General features: G+C 35.1%; 4 protein-coding genes across 4 annotated transcripts; 2 read left to right on the forward strand and 2 right to left on the reverse strand.

Annotated features, from left to right (window-relative positions):
* Positions 1-206: 206 nt before the first annotated feature.
* LOC123699970 (NTF2-related export protein) lies at positions 207-777 on the forward strand. Its single transcript, XM_045647030.1, has one exon. It carries the CDS (start codon positions 323-325, stop codon positions 737-739), a length of 417 nt encoding a protein of 138 aa, XP_045502986.1. The 5' UTR covers positions 207-322; the 3' UTR covers positions 740-777.
* Positions 778-830: 53 nt separating this feature from the next.
* On the reverse strand, positions 831-1,509 carry LOC123699971 (lipopolysaccharide-induced tumor necrosis factor-alpha factor homolog). The gene is made up of 2 exons (XM_045647031.1): positions 1,050-1,509; positions 831-976 (listed from the first exon to the last, which is right to left on the reverse strand). The coding sequence occupies exons 1-2, from the start codon at positions 1,349-1,351 to the stop codon at positions 868-870; spliced, it is 411 nt and encodes a 136-aa protein (XP_045502987.1). The 5' UTR covers positions 1,352-1,509; the 3' UTR covers positions 831-867.
* Positions 1,510-1,552: 43 nt separating this feature from the next.
* LOC123699967 (lipopolysaccharide-induced tumor necrosis factor-alpha factor homolog) lies at positions 1,553-3,179 on the reverse strand. Its single transcript, XM_045647027.1, has 2 exons — positions 2,513-3,179; positions 1,553-2,421 (listed from the first exon to the last, which is right to left on the reverse strand). Exons 1-2 carry the CDS (start codon positions 2,920-2,922, stop codon positions 2,307-2,309), a joined length of 525 nt encoding a protein of 174 aa, XP_045502983.1. The 5' UTR covers positions 2,923-3,179; the 3' UTR covers positions 1,553-2,306.
* A 1,695-nt stretch (positions 3,180-4,874) lies between these two features.
* On the forward strand, positions 4,875-24,230 carry LOC123699952 (venom carboxylesterase-6). Its single transcript, XM_045647009.1, has 11 exons — positions 4,875-5,056; positions 8,999-9,262; positions 17,414-17,652; positions 17,816-18,010; positions 18,431-18,626; positions 19,484-19,618; positions 20,025-20,160; positions 20,964-21,197; positions 23,009-23,184; positions 23,381-23,664; positions 23,859-24,230. Exons 2-11 carry the CDS (start codon positions 9,137-9,139, stop codon positions 24,037-24,039), a joined length of 1,902 nt encoding a protein of 633 aa, XP_045502965.1. The 5' UTR covers positions 4,875-5,056; positions 8,999-9,136; the 3' UTR covers positions 24,040-24,230.
* The last annotated feature ends 5 nt before the right edge of the window (positions 24,231-24,235 follow it).

Consider the following 24,235-nt stretch of genomic DNA (forward strand, 5'->3'; position numbering starts at 1 on the left):
GAGCAAGTAATATAGGACCCTCTATTACTGCTTCATCACTGGCCATGAGCATTAGATTTTTAAAAAATTGTTTCGTCGTAGGTACCTATGGTACCTACCAAGATAAGCTTCTTGGTACTTGTCTTTGTCTATGCTCTATGGCCCGTTGTCCGTGTTTCATTAAGTACCTACCTATATTACTTGCTCTGTCTCTGTGTTTCTGGTTTCATACTCTGTATAAATATGTCAAATGTGAAATGTCAAAACTATATCCTAATTTCTAATGTTTGAAAACAAATAAATGAACTTCATTATATCTCAAATAGAAAAATAAAGAACAATAATGGCCACGGAAGTTGCTGTTAAAAAAGTTGACAATGCATGTGAAACTGCAGAAGAATTTACAAAATTATTTTATAAACAACTTGATAATAGTAGACACCTAACCTCAAAGTTGTATCTTGATACTGGTTTGTTAGTATGGAACGGAAATGGAATCAATGGAAACACTAAGATCCAGAAGTTCTTATTAGAATTACCACCAAGTAATCATTACGTAAAGACGCTAGATGCTCAACCTGTGGCCGAAAACTTTATGCCCAATAATTTGACATACCTTATTCAAGCCTGTGGTGATGTCACTTATCAGAATGAAGAAGAAAGGAAACCATTTCAACAAACTTTTCTAATTGTGGCCGTCGATGGAAAGTGGAAAATTGCATCGGACTGTTACAGATTACAAGTACCCTATAGTAATTAGATTATTGATGTATGAACAAAATAAAGTGATACAAAAGACTTTTTTATTTATTTTTATTTAACTTAAATAATAATGTGGAGTTTAACATAAATATTTTTTTAAGGTATGCATACAATTTTGTTTAAAACTTACGAGGCAGAACCCAAATAATAATTACAATGTGAACAATAATGTTCTGGTTTTTTAAATATCTTCAATGTGTAAGGTAAAGCAGCAAGGCAACATAACATACACCACCTGTGAACCAAAATCATTGTATAAATATTTCAATCAAAATCACTTCAAACAAAATAATAGTTAAAAAACTTACATGGTAAGACCACAAATGAAACCGGCTATCATGTGTGTTTTTTGGGAATTTGCAAAGACCACATTAGTCCTGGACCTTTTATGGCAACTTGGACAATCAATGAGGACTGGTTGATCTTTTAGAGACTGTTGCACAATAATAGTTTGATGTATGACAGGTTGATTAGTTATCACTTGTCCATGCAACATATCCACAGGTGTATACGGAGGTGGAGGCTCTACATTTCGAATGTGATCTTGGTTTTCTTCAACTGCTTCTTGCCTATTTTCTATTCTGTTGGTCCTCTCATTTCTGTTGCTCATTTTTTAAATACATTTAAATAGAACTTGCTTCAATATTGATCAGTCGCACTACATGTTGATAACATGTTATCAGTTAGTCATAGATGCTTTTATCTAATCAACTTGAATATACAAATAACAGATAAAGCACAATAATATAATAACTGTTATATATTCTCAAAATGGCTATTCAATAATATACTCGGGTAAATAAAATAAAAATAGCATTTACAATTTATTTGCAAGACATAAAAATCTTTTTACAATTCTGGAACAAAACTATCAATAAAGAACAAATCATAAGACTAATAGATAATAAATAAAGTATAAACACTTGGAAGTAAAATTATGTGGTAAAAAAAGACAGAAAACATACAATAATAATTCATTATGTAAAGAAAATACAATTTTTATTATATGTTTATTGACATGCTAACATTTTTTGTATTTAGCACAATATCAAAATCTGACATAAGTATTGTTGAATTTTATTATATATCACAGTTTATCCAATCACCATAATATTTTAGATATTTTTAATCATATACTTAGATGAAATGCAATTTGAGATTGAAGTGATTATGGAATATAGATACAGAATCATAAATTGGGTGATTTTCACTTTTTATAACATTAAAAAGGGCACTGATTATTATTAAATGATTACAATGATATATGAACCAATAAGCACACTTTAGGTTATTTATTTCATAAAAAAGTGAATAAAGCAAAAGAAGCCTAAGCTTAAATCATTTTTTGTACAAGTTCTATGGTTGTAAATATGTATACTAAATTTCATTAAACTTATATATTATATTGTGTCCTATAAACAATAAAAATACAATAGCAGATTATTCACTTAAACTTCAATGTTTGCAAATGGCACCTTAGAAATTTGCACTTTCAGACTAAGTATGTCACAATTTTAAGATTAATCTTTAAATAAACTTTCATAATCCAACTTTTCTTCATTCTTTTAACATTTGTTACTCTTGCCGATAAAAGTACTGCAGTTTGGGCAGTAATGTTCGGCATCCTTGAATGTATCAAAGCAATATGGAACAAGACCCAGACAACACAGAGAGCAAGCCCTGAAAATAATAAAAATTTGGTAATTATTACATATCTATGAAATATTCATATATTACATATTTTTATCACTATAAATATTCAGATACTCACATAGTTATAATGCATACAGATCCAGCTACTAAATGTGTGTGCCAGGCCGTGGTGTATGTTACTCTAGTAGTAACAACCTTTCCACAATTGTAACAGGTTACTGTAGTGGGTTCAGAACCGACTGCCGCAGGGATCACCACCCCTACTGGCACTGACATACCTGGTGGCGGTGGTATGTCCCCTGATTGAGGCTGGGTTATATTCACAACAGGAGGATGAGGGTATACACCAGGCGCAGTGAATGACTTCGGTACTTGAGAGCCCGTAGGATAGCCGCCTGCCTGCGGAACCACAAATCCATAGGGCGGATTACCCACTACCGCTGAATATGGAGGTGGAAGATCATCTGGTGCCGTAGGGGCTATGGTTGGTACTGTAGATGCTATCATATTTGGATCATGAGTAGCCATCTTGATGTTTACACTTTAGAGACGTAAAATTTAACAATAAAGCCAAAATTATATTTATCTACAGTGAATTTGTAGTTAGTATTTGAATTATTGATTAAATCTTAATTCCATTGAGATACACGTTATAAGAAGTAAGTTTCACTACACGATACAATGTAGAATACAAGAATACTTCCAAAAATATGTTATCAATTAATATTGTTCGAAAATCAGAACAATCAGAATGGCAATAAAAGTCAATGTAACTTGTAAGTACCTACCTATAGTGACATTACGTAGAATCTGTCAAGTGAGTGTCAAAATTGTAGTGACATATAGGCACAGAGCAAGTAATTTTTATAGAATCTACCAATCGGCCCTACCTTAGGGCCCTGTGGTGGCCCTAAGGTAGGGCCGGTGGCTATATCTACACGCATAATATTGTTATAATTTAAATTAAATTTCAGAAATAATTAATAATCTATGTTGTTGATAATAACTATGTTATACCAAAAAATTAGTATGTGGTAAGAAAGTTTCATAGTTGTTCGCTCTAAGTTGTTCGCAGTCAAACCATAATATATGTAGTGCCGCCTTTACAATTAAGCCAACGCGTTGGAAAGTGCGCTGGCCCAGCCACCGGTCGGTCCAATGTAGCCTCTACACATAGGCCAGCGGCCAGCGCATTCGCCAACGCGCCAGCCGCGGCGCGGGCGGTGCGCTTGCCGTTGCGCTTGTGAGTTAAAAAAAAATCAAAAAAATGTTAGGAATAATCCACACGTAGGTATTGGAAGGTCGTTCAGTATGCTTTGTTTCGGGCGGATGTATCCAAAATGGATGTTGAGCTTAATGTTGAGTCGCTAACAGCTGCAGCTGTGTATCTATTCACAGCTTATTTTTTTGGGTTCCACAGGCAGTTTTCACTCTGATACAGCTCAATAAATTTGAATGTTTACCGTTACTCATATTTCTGTTAGCGACTCAACATCCACCCAACCCACATACTTAACAGAAAAATAGACAAAATTCTAATTATCATGATTAGCTGTTAACTAAATTTTAACTTATAACTTGCCATAGCCATAGGTTAATGTGTTATAAGTTATAATTCAGGCCCCGGAACCATAGACACAATAGAAAATCTATTGTGTCGTTGACCGATCGAGCCGCTTGGGGCTCAATTATTGGGTTAATAATATAATAAGTGCAGATGCAACACAAAAAAAATATTTTTATGAAAAATGTAAGCAGCAGTGTAGTAGCCATGATTCATTAAAAGATAGACATAAATAGATATGGTGGCCTCTTTGAACAACTTTCAATTTTATTTCTGTAAACAATATTTTTAAAGGGTTTCTTTCCTTAAATTAAAACAACACTTTAAAGTTAATTTCAAGTAATAAGTTAAAAATTAACGCTCTCGACTCATTTTATCAATAACTTTGTACAACAATCATTTTAGTATTTTTTGAGTTTAAGCGTGTCTTTAGCCGCGTTGAGAGTAGATTATCAAGTCCCGTCATGGCAATACCGTCACGTCAAGGAGTAAGGCGACGATTTTTTTATCTCTGAATCTTGCCAAAGAAGTTTCAGTTCTGACACGTGTGCTCGCTCTTTTTTATTTTAACGTTACTTACCTACTATTTTAAACTATATATATATGATTCAGTATTGTAAGATTTTTAACGTTTCCTTATTGGCCAATAGATGCGAATTTAGAAAAATATATGGTGTTGGGTGGACCTAGAATATTATGATACTGAAATGTTTTCCCTCCAGGTTAATTTATGAAACAATAAATATTTCTAGAAAGTGGGAGATATTCAGTTCCGGTAACCATTACCCGGAACCTTATGCAGTGGGTAATGAAATATAAAACCAAGCCGGTGATCTCTTCGAGATGTTGTATGATATTGGATAATAACCTGGTTTGTGGTGGGTGGTGTTGGGTAATCACTAGGCCGACCTGTCGCTTTAGTGAAGTCGGTACAGCTATACGCACAGGTCGCGCGCGCTTGCTCAGTGTACATTCATATAACATAACACGAACAATCTTATTTTTATTAATGAAAGTTAACAGTGATAACGACATTTAATAAAGAAAAGAGTTAATAAGTTCATAGTCTTTTGCATTATAGTGGAGCTGAAATATTACGTAGGTTCTTGTTTATTTACTAATAAAATTATGTAATTAGTAACTAACCTACATTCCTCGTTTGTTCCTTAGTGAATAAGTTTATATTCTACCTATATAAATATTTTTCAAGTCATATTCAATTTGTTTTAAATTATAACAAGGTTTTAATTTAATTCCATCTATAAAAGGTATTTTCTAATCTTTTCTTTTACATAAAAAGTAATTATTAAATATTGTAGCTTTTCGGGTTACCGTAGCTGTCGCCGTCGGCACGACTGTCGGCCTAGGAAAAAAATTCGCTAATTTAATATTTATTTATTTATATTACACTCGAATTCGTCTATTTTAATTTCATTTTATTTACAATATTTTCCATATAACTACTTAGCTATATGTTAGAAATAATTTAATACAAAATATACAAAAAGTAGTCCGTTTAGGTCATCTATAACATAAAGAGCTTTCAGTATTACGAATACAAGAGTATGAGTATATATACTGTAACTAATAGATCAGTGGGTATTATAAGATCCATGTATTATGAAAAAAAAGGTATGATTGCTTTAATGTACAGTATTACGGTTTGTAATTAAATGTTAATTCTTACATAGCTGTATGTACGTTGCGAAAATGTGTACATTCTTTAGATACACACTGGACATAAAATATTTTGCCGAGAAATTATATCAACTGCGATGAAAATAAATCTAGTGATTTTCTGAATTTGATAATTTTTACTTATCCCGATAGTCAGCGATATCAATCAAGTTGATGCTCTTTGTAGGTAATGGTGTTTAAATCACGGAGTTCTTTATCTACATATACTTATGCCGAAAAATTTATAAAAGATAGTTATGTCTGTTAGAGATAACCTATCATAAGATTTGCTTAGGTATGCTATTTAAAATTTACTTAATTAAATCCGTTTTGAAGCCAATGTCCCAGAATATAATATAATCTTTAAATATTTTTCTCACAATAGATAAACTTTATGCTTAGTAATATAATATTAGATACTAATATAAGCCCAGTTTGCAAAGTAATAACAAAAGCTTACTGCATGTGCTGCAATATTGCTGTCATACAAAAAAGTTAAAAGTATCTACCTACTATATATTATAAAACGATCTTTGTATGTCGTAATTTGTGCAGCTATGTCAATAGTTTCATGCATATGAGAACTGTCCAGGGTCACTTTGCGAAATTTAACAGTTACCATTAATGTTACGCTTAAATCATTAGATTACTTATGAAAATTCATTGGTCACGGTTAATTCAATTATGTTTTTGCATGCGCAATGGTCAAATCATAATAAAGTATCCCACAAGTTTAAGCAAGGTTGTAGTGTCTGCTTGTAGTCTACTACGTAATTACTTAACTTTTAGATCGTCTTATTTATTTAATAATTGAATATAAAAGCGCACAATGCCACTATCGTTGATCACCAGAAATATTTTTAGAGATTTAATAAACACTGAAAATAGTTTGATCATTTATCTAAAAACTAAGTATGTTTTTTAAGCATTATAGTGCTTGTTTTATCAACAGAAAATTTATTTGATAATCTAATAAATAATTTTATTCACTAACTTAAGCACTCAATATAGAGCCCAATAATCTTATCCCACATAGAAAACTACCTATACTACACTAATATTATATAGCTGAAAAGTTTGTTAATTTGCGTTTATTGCACGCCTCATAAGCGAAGCGTTGAGGTGGGTACTACTGTCACTTCGCGCAAAACATCTGATTTTTCAAACTTAAAATGTCTTTATGTATCATACATTGCACACACAAAAAAGTTCTGTCTTGGACGTCCGTGTGTCTGTATGTGCGGAGGATTTTCTTGTTAACACGATAGCGACCGAAATACTTTACTAATCGAGTCTTTTTTTTTCTCTTACGCTTGAGTATGCTCAGGAATAGAACCCTTTCATTTTTCAGGGTCTGATTCGATGTGGTTTAATTGTTATTAAATAAACAAAAAAAATATCGACTTTTTTTATATATTTATAGTGTACTCAAAATTCACCATTATAAACTCGATTCTTTATACTATAAGCCAAGGTTTAAAAAAATAAGTTGGTAATCAATCCCTTAAACCTGCGCAGTTTCACATCTAGGTGGGGCCACAAGAAAAATAGCTCAATTATTACGGTACCGCTTTCTTTACTTTTCCAACTGTTTTGAGACAGTACAAGAGCATTGGCACATGAGAACAAGTGTATCTACATACTTATATTATATACACCTTTATAAATAATCAATTTTATTGTAAAGGATGAGATTATGAGGCGTGCACTTTTGGATTTTCCAAACTTTTTTTTACTATTTTTATATTTGTTTATGTTAGATCGAACCACCGAGAGGGTTCGCCTGAATGGTAAGCTAACACCACCATCCATGAACATTTGCACAAGCAGGGCTCCGCAAATGTGTTGCACGCTTTTAAATTGTTAGGATAAGCATCGTAATGACGAATGAAATAAAGAAATGGGCTTGGAAGGTTGAAGAAAGAATACAAGACCATTTCAGGACTAGGTCCGAATTGAAAATATCGTTTTGTGTTCCATAGTTTATTTATCGAGTAAGACTACCTTTAAAGTAAAATAATTACGCTACGAACAATAGACACGGAACATATTGCAAAAAGTGTAAAAAATATTTTTGAGATAAACCGAAGCGGCCGCGGCGTGGGTCATGTTATAGTACCTAATTAACATTCGAAATTTTAAAAAGTTAGCTGTTTCCAAAAAATCTTTTCCTTTGTGATCGAATATAAATTTTTATAAAAATACTTATATGTTTATTAATTTGAGTTGTACCTAAATAGCGTAAGATCTGAATCTTTCATTCTCATACAAAAATATGAATAATTACGGTTGAATAAACTCAAGAGTCGTGCACACAAGGACATTACATAATAAAGAAATTGATATAACTATATCTATGTTACAACCATTATTCGTCCATGGTTACAACTGAGTAACGAACGTACAAAGCGGAAGGTTAGACAGTAGACTGTAGACAGTGAAATTACGGTTTGCTTTCAAACTGTATTGTACAGGGATGTAATTTTCACATGACGTAACGATCAAAGATACCTATCAACTGACTTTACGTAAACTTTTCGAGGCTTTGTATGGGTTAGGTAACTCTATTGTATGTAATCTTGATTTATAATGTCATAATGACAACAATAATTAAGATATTATTAAGTATTTACCAATACATACTTAAATATAGGTCATGACAATATAATTAGTTATGTTAAAAAAAGTATTCTAATTTCAGTTGTAGTTAAGATCTTTTGCATGAAATTAAAATTTATAAAAACTGTTTAGTGTTGTAACATGTCATAGAGCTTAATAATTTGAATAAAAAAAAATCTATTTTTAAGCTTTAATTCAACTTTAATAAGACTTTCTAGAACGTGTCGCTTTAAGAGTGTAGCGTTGAACTCTTATGTACTGACGACACGATAATCGAGCAAAATCCGTGATGTTGTAATAAAAAATCCACGTGAAATTAACACGAAATATTTTCCATGGAATAGGCATACTCACTGACGTTTTGTTTAATGTGTTAAAATGATCTGTTTATTTTTGAATTTGGTCATAATCGTGGGCATAATGCAAGCGGCCGGTTTCAAACGCACAGATGGTGAAAGTGACTTGAATAAATATCGAGAACGAATACAGGCCGCTAAGCATTTTGCTTAAATAGAGTATACACTATAAAAATGTTTCCAAATACACTACAACATTACTGTAACAAACTTGTGTAACCCGATACCAAATCAATCAGAAAAAAAAAACAAATAAATGCCTATCTAAACATGACGACAATCTTAGAATTAACGCTACGAAATGTATTGTATATTTTATAAAGAAACAGGCCAACTCAAAAAAGAAAACTTAAGTAATATAATTCAAACAGATAAAATTTTGTTTCAGACGTTATCTGAGCGTGCGCTGCATAACAGATAATACATTAGGTGATGTTTTGTGAGGCAGTAAAAAATGGGAAACAAGAATAAATAATATGTTCATAACTTCTGTGATGTGGATAAGACTGTGAGAACAATAGTGAAAATGCGTGTCTGGTGGTTCGCGTTAGTTCTGTGTGTGTGTTCCCTGGAGTTTGGGAGCGACGCCCTGCCTCCCGCGGCGCTTGGAGACGTCGTCATCAATGCAGCCAGCAGCCTCAACTCCATGAAAGTAAGTTAACATTTAAGGAATACATTTACACAATACACACTTTGATTTTATTTTTGTAGAGTATAAATAATTGTGGCGATTTATTTATAATTAAAACATTCGATATTTATTTCATTTAAACATGGTCCAATATACAGGGTGTCCCAATAGTATAGTATATTGGTCCATAATTTAAATTAAAACTTGTTACATTTAAATTAAGCTTTGTTTCAAAACCAATTTGTGTAAAAAAAACAAGAGGCTACTACAAAAAAAGAAGATTTTTTTTCCTACATCATTATATTATATTGTACTAACTAGGTATTTATTTTCTACTATCAAAACATGATCAAATCCGATCTATTCGTTGATAGGTAATATAAATTTAGTAATTACTTACCACAGAGCAAGTAATATGCATATACTTACATACTAACATAGCATTTTTAAACTAAATCTTTTTAATGTACAGAACGTACATTTAAGTACTTAAACATGTTACAGTTTTTTCTGAACAAGCACAATTATTTCAGGACAAAGCAATTAGTGACTTAATTTTGTTCCACCGCGTCGCGTCATATGGTAATAGGAATAAATATGGGAAATGAAATAATCTGTTCTATTCTTTAGTAATGTTCACGCCTTTGTGTAACCATTGTGAACAGTTTTTAGAGTTTTTAATAGTACGGGAATGTAGATTAGAAACTTTGAAGTTACAATAAAAGATATTAATCTTTTATAATATTATTTTATTATAGCATTAAATTTAAATTATTGTATTAAATACAAAGAAACAATGAACATGTATCAGTAAAATTAATGCCATATCTTAATTTGTATCTGATAGATATCAAAGGATAAACAATCCTTTGATATCTATAGATATATAGTTCGAATAACCAAAATGTAGAGCATAGGTTGCTTGTTAGTTAACTTCAGATTTAATAAAATTAACAGTAATAATAAAAGAGAGTTGTAGGAATAAATGTTATGTCGCATCTAATACGGGGTAATTTAAATGTAAGATGTTATTCGCATGTTGAAAGAGGTCATGGTGGGAGCACGAATCAAAATCTCCATTGTTCTCACGCCTATGGAATCACAGATAAAAAATTACAGGAACGTTTAGAACGATACCACGTGGGATTGCGTTACTTGCGAGGGCACATTGTTTCACAGAGCAATATAATCTGTCATGTTAGGCAACCACTTTATAAGTAAACCATTTGTATACAGAAGACGCACTTCTTTTTAAATGTGAGGTAACTCAAATCGATAAGTTTTAATCCTGACTATTATAGAGTCAGGATTAAAAGTGCCTATAGAGGCACTAGAGAAATTTGCGACAATAATCATATTTAACTACAAGATTTTTTTAATTACATCTTTAGATACACGAAGATAGCAAAAATTCAAATTTTATTAAAGATATTCTTACTATTTTCACTGTCTACTTACGATTTTGTGTCCAAACTAGCAGTTTGCATTCATTTTACTCGCTTCATTTCGCTCTACGTGTTTTTTTTTTTTTTTTTTTTTTTATGAGAGAGGAGGCAACAGAGCAGACGCGACGCCTGATGGTAAGCGTTCAGCGTCGCCCATAAGCACACACAACGCCAGGGACATTGGGAGTGTGTTGCCGGCCTTTTAAAAAAGAATACGCTCTCTTCTTAAAGGTCCCCAGATTGTAACCATTCGGGAATACCGTACTAGGAAGCTGGTTCCATAAGACTGTTGTGCGCGGAAAGAAGCTCCGTTTAAAGCGCACAGTTGTCGACCGCCAGCAGTCAAGGTGGTGAGGGTGGTATTTCTGTTTATGGCGGGCTGTGCGGTAATGGAACTCAGCGGTGGGTAATGTTCCAAACAATTCCTCAGAGCACTCCCCATAGTAAATGCGGTAGAGAACGCATAAGGAAGCGATATCTCTTCGCAACGCCAGAGTATCAAGCCGATCGGTGAGACTCGGTTCGCCAACGAGTCGTACAGCTCTCCTTTGAATGCGGTCAAATGGAAGGAGGTATTGCTGGGGTGCCCCGGCCCAGAGATGGGAACAGTATTCCATGTGCGGCCTGACTTGCGCCTTATAAAGACTGAGGCGATGACGCGACGTGAAATACTGTCCCGCTCTACAGAGCACACCAAGTTTCTGAGAAGCCAACTTGGCTTTGCCTACCAAATGACAGGAAAACTGCACGTTACTCGAGATTTCGAGACCGAGAATACCAATACTAGCTGTGGCTGATAGAGGAGTGCCCTGAAAAATAGGGGTTACATCGAAGGGAAGCTTTTTTGCGGTAAACGCGCAAACCTGTGTCTTCTTCGGGTTGAATTCGACTAAATTTAGTCGACCCCAATTAGAAACTTCGTCTAAAGAAGCCTCAATTTCAGACACGAGGTTGTTCCGGTACTCAATGACGCGATCCCGAGAGACATTGCATTGGCCGGTGTAAACTGCATCACCAGTGCTGTCGTCTGCATAGCAATGAATGCTGCTGTTGCGCAGCATATCATTGATATGCAGAAGGAACAGAGTGGGAGACAGAACGCAACCTTGTGGGACACCAGCATTCACAGGCTTAGGGTCGGAGCAGGAACCGTCGATAACGACACGCATGCTACGCTCTGTGAGAAAACTGGCTACCCACTGGCAAAGTCTCTCGGGAAGCCCATAGCATGGAAGTTTTGCTAAGAGCGCTTTGTGCCAAACCCGATCAAAAGCTTTCGCTATGTCCAAACTGACCGCCAAGCCTTCACCCTTGCTCTCAATCGCTGCAGCCCATCTGTGAGTTAAATATACAAGAAGATCCCCAGCTGAGCGACCGCGACGGAAACCGTACTGTCGGTCACTAATCAGCTGGTGATCCTCCAGATATTTCAGTAGTTGGCGATTAATAAGGGATTCCATTATCTTGGAGAGCAAGGAGGTGATTGCTATAGGTCGATAATTGGACGGATCAGAGCGATCGCCTTTTTTCGGGATTGGGTGCACTAACGCTGTCTTCCATGAATTCGGGACAACGCCTGTGGAGTAGGAGTACCGGAAGAGTCGCGTGAGGACCGGTGCTAGCTCAGGTGCGCACATCTTCAGCACAATTGGAGGAATACTGTCGGGGCCACTCGACTTGTGGACATCTAGGGCAAAAAGTGCTTTACGCACAGCGCTCTGGGTGAACCGGATGTCCGGCATAGAGCCCTCATACCGCGGGATGGTAGGCGGCGAGTTTCCCATGTCATCCAAAGTCGAGTTTGCGGCGAAAAGGGAGCCAAGAAGATCGGCCTTCTCCTTTGCCGTGTGGGCCAACAAGTCATTCTCCATGCGCAGAGATGGTAGTGACGGCTTGCAGAAGTTTCCTTGCACAGCTTTGGCGAGAGCCCAAAAGGCGCGCGTTCCCGAAGGAAGTTGGGCAAGTTTCTCGCCAAGCTTAGCAATATGCTCTGACTTTGCTTTTGCAATTGCTCTTTTGAAGGACCTAGAGGCTGAGTTTAGTTCTCTCTTAAGTGTATAGGCGTTTGGATCACTAGACACGAGTGCATTAGCCCAGGCTTGGTAACAGTCTTGTTTTCGGCGTGATGCCGTTTTACAAGAGAGACCAAACCAGGGTTGGGACTTGCCACCAATGGGTACAACAGAGTTCGGAATAAAAAGTTCCATGCCCTGAAGTATCACATCGGCAACAGAGTCTGCGCAGGTGCTAGGATCGTCTGCCGAGAAGCAAACACGGCCCCAGGGATAGGACGAAAAGAATGTACGCATCTCATCCCAATCTGCTGACTTGTAGTGCCAAACGCGTCGACGGCCAACACGCTCCGGCCGTGACGAACGCAAGATTGGCACTACACTCCGCACTAGGCAGTGGTCCGATGAGCCTAAAGGGGCATCAACGTGGACCTGATAGCCATCAGGGTGAGATGTCAACAGTAGGTCCAACAGGGAAGGCGTATGATCCTCAACATCAGGAATTCGCGTTGGCGATTGTACCATTTGAGTAAGACCATAGGCAAGAGCAAAGTCGAAAACAGATTTACCTGCGTGGTCAGTAGTTCGGGACTTAAGCCATTCTGAGTGATGGGCATTGAAATCCCCAAGGACTACAATTTCAGCGCAGGGTATCTGATTGAGCATAGTATCTGCCGCCGATTGTATATGCTCGATGAGTCGGTCGGTTTCCTCATTACCGCTATGGGATCTGTATAGGCACGCATAGACGCGAGGGTGGTCGTCGCAGTCTACACGCAACCAAATGATGGAAAGATCCCTACCTTCAAGATAGCTGAGGCGTCGAAAGCAGATATCATTCCGGATAAAGGCGCATACACCAGCGCGGGGTAAAAAGTTGTGCTCCAGATTGTAGCCTGGGTAACTGAGATAAGCTGTATTAGAGGGGGAAGATATCTGCGTTTCGGTTAAAAAGAGCAAGGCCGGCTTTGCCGTCTCAAGGTGGTAGTGGACGGCATTGATGTTGGAGTGTAAGCCCCTGATGTTACAAAAGTTGACGCAGAACGTAGATGGGCGTGCACAGGACTTGTTGCTCTTATTGCCTCGTGCTTGAGTATTGAGCGGGATTTTGCCCTCCCCAGAATACATAGGGCAGCCTGAACAAAAGTGCTCAGGGAGGGATTCTCCAGCACCTTGCGTGTTGGTACCCTCCTGGGGTAATAAATCTCTTAATTCCGCTGCCATGATTTTAAAGGGAAAAAGGGGGGGGGGGGGGAGTGGGCCTCCGGAATGTCTCACTCACCTATGCGAAACGCTCAACGCTTTACGCCGGTTTTTGTGAGATAGTGGTATCGCGCCGGACGGACTACAGCCCATTTGTGCTGCATATAATGAATGTGTTCGTGATAATCCTTGACATCGGTATAAGATTTAAATACTTATGTAATTTTTAAATAAAAATAAGTCAAATAAAGGTTTAAAATTCTGTTCAAAAAGAAGGCACGTAACTTCAATAAAAATACCACTGGTACTTTTGGTTGGTATACCGGGTAAACCCGGGTTTTTCGGAACCGGGTAAACCCGGGTGCATGCCCTAGTTGGTAGTGGTGGCCCTGCCTTCCAAGCCAGAGGTCGTGGGTTCGATTCCCACCCGGGGCAAATATTTGTGTGATGAACATAGATGTTTGCTCTCTCTGTGTCTGGGTGTTAATTATCTATATTAAGTATTTATTTAAAATTATATAATATGTATGTTTATCAGCCATCTGGTTTCCATAACACAAGCGAAAGCTTAGTATGGGATCAGATCGTGCCGTGTGTGAAAATTGTCCCGAAATATTTATTATTTATTATTCCGCCCGCGGCTTCGCCCGCTTTGTCTAAAAACTGATAAATTATATACTAAAACCTTCCTCTTGAAACACTCTATCTAATAAAAATAACCGCATCAAAATCCGTTGCGTATTTTTAAAGATTAAAGCATACATAAGGACACATAAAGCGACTTTGTTTTATACTATGGAGTGATGATGTATGTAATGACAGTAATCTATAACAGTATGTTGGATGTTCATAAATTGCCTGAATGTTCTACAAAGAAATGATCATGTAATTATCTATATGGGGTCGTGCAATATCTTATATCGCTAAGGTTTTGCACATATTTATGTCAAGTCGAATGTAATAACGAGTGCTCATTGCAAAACGTTTAATGTACATAAAAATGATTGATTGACAAGTAAATTACTTCATTTATATAGGTATTTGTATTAATTGATTGAGTCTTAATAGTACGGGAGCTAGCAACGTTTAAAAAAAAGTCATTTTAGTATAGTTGGGTTTTTGATATACTGTTTCTCTTGCTATTTCGGTTAGAGTCCGGGCTGTCTGGCTGGCCGCAGTGGTTGCGTTTATTAGTGCGCATCTTATCTGCACAGGAAAATATCCTTAATTTAAAGTCATTTTTTAACGCGTAATTTTTAATCTTTTGCCTTTAGATAGATCCATCAGACAAAATCTTTTTATTGCAAGACGTTTTTTTCGTTGTAAAATAGGTGCCATACGCAATTTTTATTTCAAAATAACTAAAATGTCATCGAAATAAGTGAAATTACATCAACATGAGTCCGCTTAAAAGGTAAGTAATAACTTTATTATTTATATTATATTATCTTTTTTTAATACTTATATTGAATAATTAGTAAACTAATATTTTTAATAGATGGTTTCATATTTATTACACTTTTGGGTATAAATATGAATTTGATGATATTTGTATTTTCTAGTGTTTGATTTTACGCGAGTATTATAAATTTTGAAATTAAAGACTTGGGAAAATAATACAATGAATAAATCGCGTTTAAAATCGGTTAAAAAGTCTTTAATTTCTTGATGATATTTGGTTTTTATCAAGTTTACATTAACGTCCTATTTGAGGTTCGTTGGGAAAAAGGAGGCGATATGGTAGATTGTTGCAAAAAAAACTGTAAATAGTAAAATGAATATTATATATAGTACTAGCTTCCGCCCGCGACTCCGTCCGCGCGGATGTCGGTCTTCGCGTGGATGGTTTATTTCTCCATTTTGAGACCTCTGACAATAACATCTTATAAATATCTATTGGACCCAATTCCCAAATACGGTTAGGCCTATAATAATACGCAACGTGTGTTCGCGGTTCTACGGAACAACGTCTATGGATAAAACTGAAAAATTAAGATTAATTTTTTTCTACGTATTTTTCCAGGATAAAAAGTATCCTATTTTACGCCCAGGATAATAAGGTATAATTATACCAAGTTTCATCGAAATCGAACCGCTAGTTTTCACGTGATGCCTTCACATACAGACAGACAGACAGACAGACAGACAGACAGACAAAAATTTTTTTAATCACATATTTGGGTTTGGTATCGATCCAGTAACACCCCCTGGTATTTATTTTTTCAATATTTTCAATGTACAGAATTGACCCTTCTACAGATTTATTATATGTATAGATAAGTAACACAGTGATTACTTATCCTTCACTGGGACTCATGTTGATGGAATTTCACTTATTTCGATGATATTTTAATTATTTTGAAATAAAAATTGCGTCTGGCACCTATTTAACAACGAAAAACACGTCTTGCAATAAAAAATGTATGTCTATTGGATCTATTTAAATTCTAAAGGCAAACGATTAAAAATTACGCGTTAAAAAATGACTTTAAATTAAGGATATTTTCCTGTGCAGATAAGATGCGCACTAATAAACGCAACCACTGGGGCCAGCCAGACAGCCCGGACTGTAACCGAAATAGCAAGAGGAACAGCATATCAAAGAACCAACTATACTAAAATGCTCACTTGTCAACGTTGCTACCTCCTAGAATATAAAACATCACGCCTTTCTAGTGATTTGAAAGAGTTGTCTGGTTCTAATCTTAAAATTTAATTTTAAAGCATGTTTCGATGATGATTTTTAATGATCGACAAAATGAATTCACTAATATTTTTTTTATGTTTAAATATGGATGTTACAACCAAATACTAATAATATTCATAAATAGCAATTTATTGTTTTAACCAATAAACTAATATTGGTCCGTGTAACGATTATCACAGGAAAGCTCTGCGTAGATTTTGTGAATAAAGTGTTTGTAAATTAACACCTTTATTAATACATTAGGTACATGTATCTTTATTCAAACAAATAATATATTATAGCAACTTTCAGTATCAAATGATAAATTATTATCCATAATTCAGTTGATATCAAGTTATGTAACATTTCACGGTTAACTGGTAACTACCATTTTTTGAGTCGGTAATGAAAAGTAAAACGTCATTATGTAAACGATTCAAAATTATATATTATCACCGTTTATGGACTGTATAATTATCATATCATTGTAATAATTTTACGTAGGTCTTTATTTTTTTATAGTTGACTAACTACGAAATTTTTATATTGATTTGAACTCGACATTTGTAAATGTATTTAAAAAAAATACCGCTTATTGTTGTTTGAAATTTGAATCCACACTTCCAAATTCATACTTTTATTTGAATAGATAGCATTATAGAAGTAGGAGCCTTATACTCGTAAGATGCATTAATTACTTAGTTGTTAAGTTACCTATATGATTATATTTTTGGACATGGATTATTATTAAAAAATTTGCGCCACGACGCTTTAACAGCGTGATCTTTATAAGAATAACGTAATTAAGTCTATTGTATCTATTCAGGTAACAGGAGCATGGAGGCGGCTATCAAGTACAGTTAGCGAGTCGGTCGGGCTGAAACATGCTCTTCGAAGATTACAGAATGTACCACAACGTGCAGCCCGCCTGGTGCACGCATTGGTTGACCGAATGAGGGTCGGTGGAGGGCCTGTAGTGGCGACCAGATTTGGCTCCTTACGAGGACGTCGCGTTGTCGCAAGGACAAGTGCGCAAACACCGTATTATAGCTTTAAAGGCATCAGGTGATTAACAGTTTTATATTACTTTTATAAGGTACTTAGATGTTTGTTTAAAAATTGGGATGAATTTTCATTCTCAATGTGAACAATAGCATTTATATTATATACTTAAATTAACTATGTACTTTATTTATCTTTAAGTCCAATAAGTTTAAACTATGTGCAGGTATGCGCAGTCACCTCGAGGATCCCTGCGGTTCCGACCGCCCTCGCCGCTGGAGCCATGGTCAGGCATCCGAGACGCGCTCGAAGAGGGCGCAGTTTGCCCTCACAGGTTCATGTTGTTCGACACTTATAAGGGAGACGAGGACTGTCTCTTCCTAAATGTGTACACGCCTGCTTTACCCGATATACTTACAGGGTATGGAAACTTAATACATACTTATTTTCGTTATCTTCACGAATTTTACTTATTCTAGCTTAAAAAGTATTCATTCTACTTTGTTTAAATGTTTTCATATCGATAGGTAGGTACTTTACAAATGGCTTTAAAAATTAAGTCTTATTAAAAAAATATAGAATAGATCTTATATTTTTAGAGAGCCATCCGTCTAGCCAGATAAAACTATGAAAGGAAGTAGTTAGCTTAAAATGACTTCCATATGACATCGGATATTATTATACAATGACCACACTGTTCAAGGACCCATCGACTTTATATCGCAATACAGATTACTATTTCCTGTAAAAATTGAAAAAAAAAAGATGTTTTCGAACTGGTTCTTACGTTCTTTTTTAATTGATTTCCGTAAATATTAACATTAATTGTTAATCTCTTTAGATACAACCCAAAGCTAGCAGTAATGGTCTGGATTCATGGTGGAGCTTTTGCAGTGGGATCAGGAAACGCTTTCCTGTACGGACCCGACCACCTAGTTGGTGCAGGCGTGGTTCTTGTTACCCTTAATTATAGGCTTGGAGCTCTAGGCTTTCTGAGCTTGGAAAACGAAGAAGTCTCTGGAAACATGGGTCTAAAGGTAATGCTTCCATTGTGATAAAAATAGAACTAAGTAGGTACATGACACTCTTTGATGAATTAAGTAATAGAACCAAAAATCATCACAATTTCTATATCTGTGTTGTAACATTGCTCAAGGTGGTATACAATTAAAAATATCTCATTAATCATTTATTTCAAATCAAAAAGTTTTAATGTTAAAAACATATAAGCAAGAACCAAGTACCCATAAAATTAAAACTCTAATTATATAAAATTCGTACTCACTCAAAAAAATGCGGTCAAGTGCGAGAAATAATAACTACCTAATAAGAGAAATGTTACAACAGTAGATATGTGATTTATCTAGGTTTGTATACCATAAAAAGATACCAGTAATTTATGTATATTATTGTATCAATAGGCTAGCGGCCATTAATAAATGCTTTATCATTTAGATATAAGGAGCATCGCCATCACATATTACCGCACATAAACTAAAATGTGCATGTAATAAATAAACATTAAAACAACAATTTAAACCTGTGGACTGTAGTAGGTACATAATTCATGCCTCACGTCGTTCTTTTGGGTAGGTATCATGATTCAGCTTGGATTACAATATAGTTTTGGTATCTACAAGTGACGTCATGACAACTTTCCCTTTCCAGAAATAAGTTTAAACTCCTTTTACATTGATTTTATATAATATTTGGAACGTATTCATTATTCAATGCAGAGTAACAACAAAGAAAAGTAAGATCGGATCTAACATATTATTTAGGAAAAAATTAATAATTTGGAAGAGCGCATCTTACTAACTACATATACCTATATTTGCCAGGGTACGTGAGTGAAGCTAAAAGTTCCGAAATAAGAGAACATTTTATTTTCTAGGATCAAGTTATGGCTTTGAAGTGGGTACAAGATAATATCGAATATTTCGGGGGTGACCCGACTCGTGTCACTATTTTTGGTGAATCAGCCGGTGCCGCGTCTGTCCATATGCACATGTTATCACCCGCATCACAGGTAATTAAACATTTACGTTGAAAAAGATTTCACTTTTTACAGTTATTTAATTAAATTAAGGGGCTGAGCTTCTGAAGGCTTAGGCAGGAACTTAGTTCATAAATACGAAGTAACAGTTAAAAATTAAGCAACCCAATTATTATCAACCATTGAATAGAGGATATAATTAGTATCCTATTAAGATATTAATTATAAATAATTACAATAGGAAATGTTAATTTAATACAATAATTCTTAACTAGGAAATATTAATCAAAATTGTGTACCTACTTGGCAAAGAAATTGCCATTTACTATGCCGTAATCCTAAAACACAGAATATACTTAATAGAAGCTAACGCTACCTAAAGACTATACCTAGTAGGTACCACATTATGAAATACGTTTAAGACGTTTACTTTATCTAGGGACTGTTTCACGGTGCAATAGCGCAAAGTGGTGTGGCGATATCACCGTGGGCCCTTGCCAGGGAACCTAAAAAACGAGCCTTTGAACTTGGTCGAGAACTTGGGATCGATACCAATAGCACTGCTGAACTATTAGGTAAGGACAAAATTAATAAAAACTCTTGCTGGATTTTTTTATTTGAATTTAGCATAATAGAAGACAGCGGCCGTATCAAATGGATTCTTCTAGATGAGTAGGAACGAATGAAAACGTCATTGCGTGCCATTATCGTTGAAGCCTTGTTGAAGCTACCAAACAATATTATGTAAATTACGTTTACGCAAACAAACCTTTAACGAAAAATTTAAAAAAATGTATTTGTATATGAATGAATAAGAATTTGTTGTCGATGCACAGTATTTTTTACCGCCACAACGAGCCTACTTATATGCTATTAACATAAAATTTAAAGATGCCTTTTATATTCATACCCATAAAAATGAATATGTTAATTAAAACATTATATAAGAATTTTACCCATGCATTTTATTGAAAGACATTCTTTTGGCAGTAGCAAGGTAATCCATTGAATACCTGTTAACCTGTACAGTGTACATACAAATTTATTGCATCTTTAAATAATACTTTAAACACAGCTTTATTAAAGTTCTATATAATCACTAGTTGAACTTCGCTTGCATGGTCAAAATAAATTTTCATGGTACAAACTTAGAATACCTACATATACAGACACCCTATTTTATCCTAGGATAAGATTCTTTTCTTAGCCGATACATCATAGTCGCTATATCTACTTGCCCGAATTTCAGCCCGACTGGTAGGTACAGTAGTTTGGGTCCCCTTTGCGTTTTAAATGTAAATAAGATATAAGTTAAGTGTTACCATATTTTTGTTAATATAATGCAATAAACAGAATTTTGAATAAACATTATTTGTAGGCTATTTACGCGCCACGCCAAGCGAGCTACTAGTTAAAGCTGGTGCTCGTTTATCCGCTGCTCCGGGTAAAACAGCAGACCTTCACAATACAGTGGCTCTGCCGTTCTTGCCGACGGTGGAGCCCGACCTGCCCGGAGCCTTCTTCACCAAGATGCCGAAAGACTCGCTGCCGGGCTCAGATGTGCCGTTTCTCACAGGGTATAATGCTGAAGAAGGAATTATTCTGTTTCGACGTGAGTAGTGTTCATTAATTAAGAAATAAATTTCAATTGACTGGATAAATTGGAACCGTTTTATGGAAGATACTTCGTGTACCTATACCTATTTAACTGTACCAACTAAGGAAGATACGAACATACTTACGCTAGGTATCTAACATAACCACGACATAATGATTAATGATATTATGATGTAGGTACCGTCTACGTTACAGTTAAATAACTCACTCGAATACATTAATTAAGATTTTTAAAATACAGGATATATTTTAAGGAGAACAAAATTAATATAGAGGTTGGGCAACTTCTAATGATACCTACAAATAAGTTGTGTTTATAGTTATTGCTTTTACATTCAAAAGGGTTTACCGTATAAACATAGGTTAGATGGAAATGATTTGCAGTTAATGTTGCAATAATCTACGTTTGAGTTTTAATTTATTTTGAAAGGAGTCAGGTATTCGTGTATCAAGGATCAAGCAAGTGGGTCACAAGCTTCGCTTAAATGCTACTAGACATATTGTATACTGGACGGAAATTCCGATGTTTCGTAACTCGACGGAAACCCAGGCGCAGCCAGAATCTCCTACCTTCGTCACTCGTTATTTACTCAAGCCTTGTTCACCTTGTATATAAGATTTTAAGCAAATTTACCTATTAATATAATAATTAGAATTCTGCAAAATATTTAATTAGCAAAGCGAGAAGTTTGGAGTACGGTCATATAATGTCCACATGACATAATAGCATTGCTGACGAATATTTATTTAATTACCGCATACTCTATAATAATTGAAATCACTTGTAATCGTCCTTTATGAGTCATTGCTAAATATTTATTTTCTTTGTGGAATAAATTATTAAATATTAAAAATAAAGACGTAGGTAACTATGACGTTATAAAGTTTTGTTTTTTTACTATTAATCGACTTTAGAAAAAAGGAGACGATCTCAATTCATCTTCAGGAATTCGTCGTTTGGATCGATTATGATACAGAAAACTAATTCAATCGCATTTAATTCGAATAAAGACTGAATTGCGTCCGGGCGGGCGGGCGAGCAACTAGTAGGTAACATTACCTATATTATTTTCGTCGAGTCATCGATATCAAATTATTCCTTTCGAAATTAGATACGAAATACGCAATATCTTTATTTCGCCTATGTTATATTAAAGGTCACATCATTCTGCTAAAACGTGCCGTTTTCTGTGTAGCATTGCCATTCGCGTAACATAGGATTATGACATCATATTGTCATATGAGTGCCTATTGTAACTCATGTTAGATAATACAGTGAAAATGAAAATGCCCCAAATAATTCATAATACATTATGTCAGAGCGTTATGTGTGTATGTGAAAGGCATTATTGAATTGTGGTAGTTCGAACAAAAGATTAACTTTAACTTAACGCTATAGGTAATTAAGTAGGTATACACTTATATTATTTAAGAATGTAAATACTAAATAGTTTCCATTATAAATGATTAATGGTATTATTATCATTCAGGTCGCTATTGTATAATTTAGTTTCTTATAAAATACTAGCTGTTCTCCGTGGTTTCACCCGCATTGCTCCGCTTCTGTTGATCTTAGTGTGATGATATATAGTCTATACTCTATAGTCTTCTTCGATAAATGGGCTATCTAATACCGAAGGAATTTTTCAAATCGGACCAGTAGTTCCTGTGATTAGCGCGTTCAAAGTTCAAACAAACAAACTCTTCAGATTATAAATAGATTTTCATAAAAATTCATCCAATTTAAAAGAACCTACGTACCAGCTACTCTGTAATTAATTAAAATAATTTTAACATTATGCGCAGGTCTACAGCGCTACCCTAAATTATTGAGTGAGCTAGAACATGAATTTACCCGAGTCATACCCCCGGAACTTGCTTCAATTGATGAGGAACGATTGGAAAAGGTCGCAGAACACATCAGAGCCTTTTACTTCCAACAACGACCTGTGGACATACGAAATATCGATAGTCTTATTGATGTAAGTTACAGAGCTACTAACTAATTGATTGAATATTTGTATGAAATTCACCAGTAAAGCAACTACACTTACAACATCTTAATTCATTGGTATTTGTAATGGTCTTCCAAATACAGATAATAAAAAAACACTTGAATTTTATTTTGCTTACTTAAATCTACTTTGTATTACATTTCTAAAGAAAATTTTGAAACAGCTCTTCACAGATATAATGTTCTTGAGGCCCGCACTAGACACGATCCGTCTGCAAGCCAAAACGAACCGAACGAGCCCGACCTACTTATATCGATTTGCTTTCGACGGTGCATTGGGTCTCTTCAAGCGAATGTTGGGCATCTCTCACCCTGGGGCCTGTCATGGCGATGAAATGGGCTACCTGTTCTATTTCTCAAGATTGAACTACAGACTAGACGATGACTCGCCAGAATTAGCCGTTTCCAAGAAAATGGTGCAATTGTGGACAAATTTTGCAAAGACTGGGTAATTGTATATTTCAATATTTGTCTATGTACCTGTAAGAATATTCACGAATGAGAGAGAAATACGGAAAATGTAATATTTATTCTCAATTTTATGCAAATTATGCGGCAAAAGTGGTATTTTTTTATATGGTCTATGTTTACAAAATAATAACGACAAGATCCATTTTTAACATAAACTTATTGACCTTTCAGGAACCCAACACCTCCGATTGATTACGAGTCAATAGTAGACTTCAAATGGCTTCCTGTCAATGATACACAGCACATCAACTACCTCGACATAACGGGAAACTTTACCATGAAAGAGGATCCCGAACCCAAAAGGGTGCGCTTTTGGGATTGGCTCTACGATAATTATACCAAGAAGCCATAATTTTTACAGTGTCTTGAGAATTAAAATAAAGAGGACATTGGTGATATAATAGAATTGATTGAACTATAAAGTGTTATTTATTAAGACGGATACTGCAATAATCTGTTAGTTGTTACCATGATTTTAAGCGATAAAAATAATTATCTATAGAAATAATTAATTAATGTTACAAGTTTTGTTATGTGCAAAAGCCACG

The sequence above is a fragment of the Colias croceus genome, chromosome 18, assembly GCF_905220415.1.
Source record: "Colias croceus chromosome 18, ilColCroc2.1".
Taxonomy (NCBI): Eukaryota; Metazoa; Arthropoda; class Insecta; order Lepidoptera; family Pieridae; genus Colias; species Colias croceus.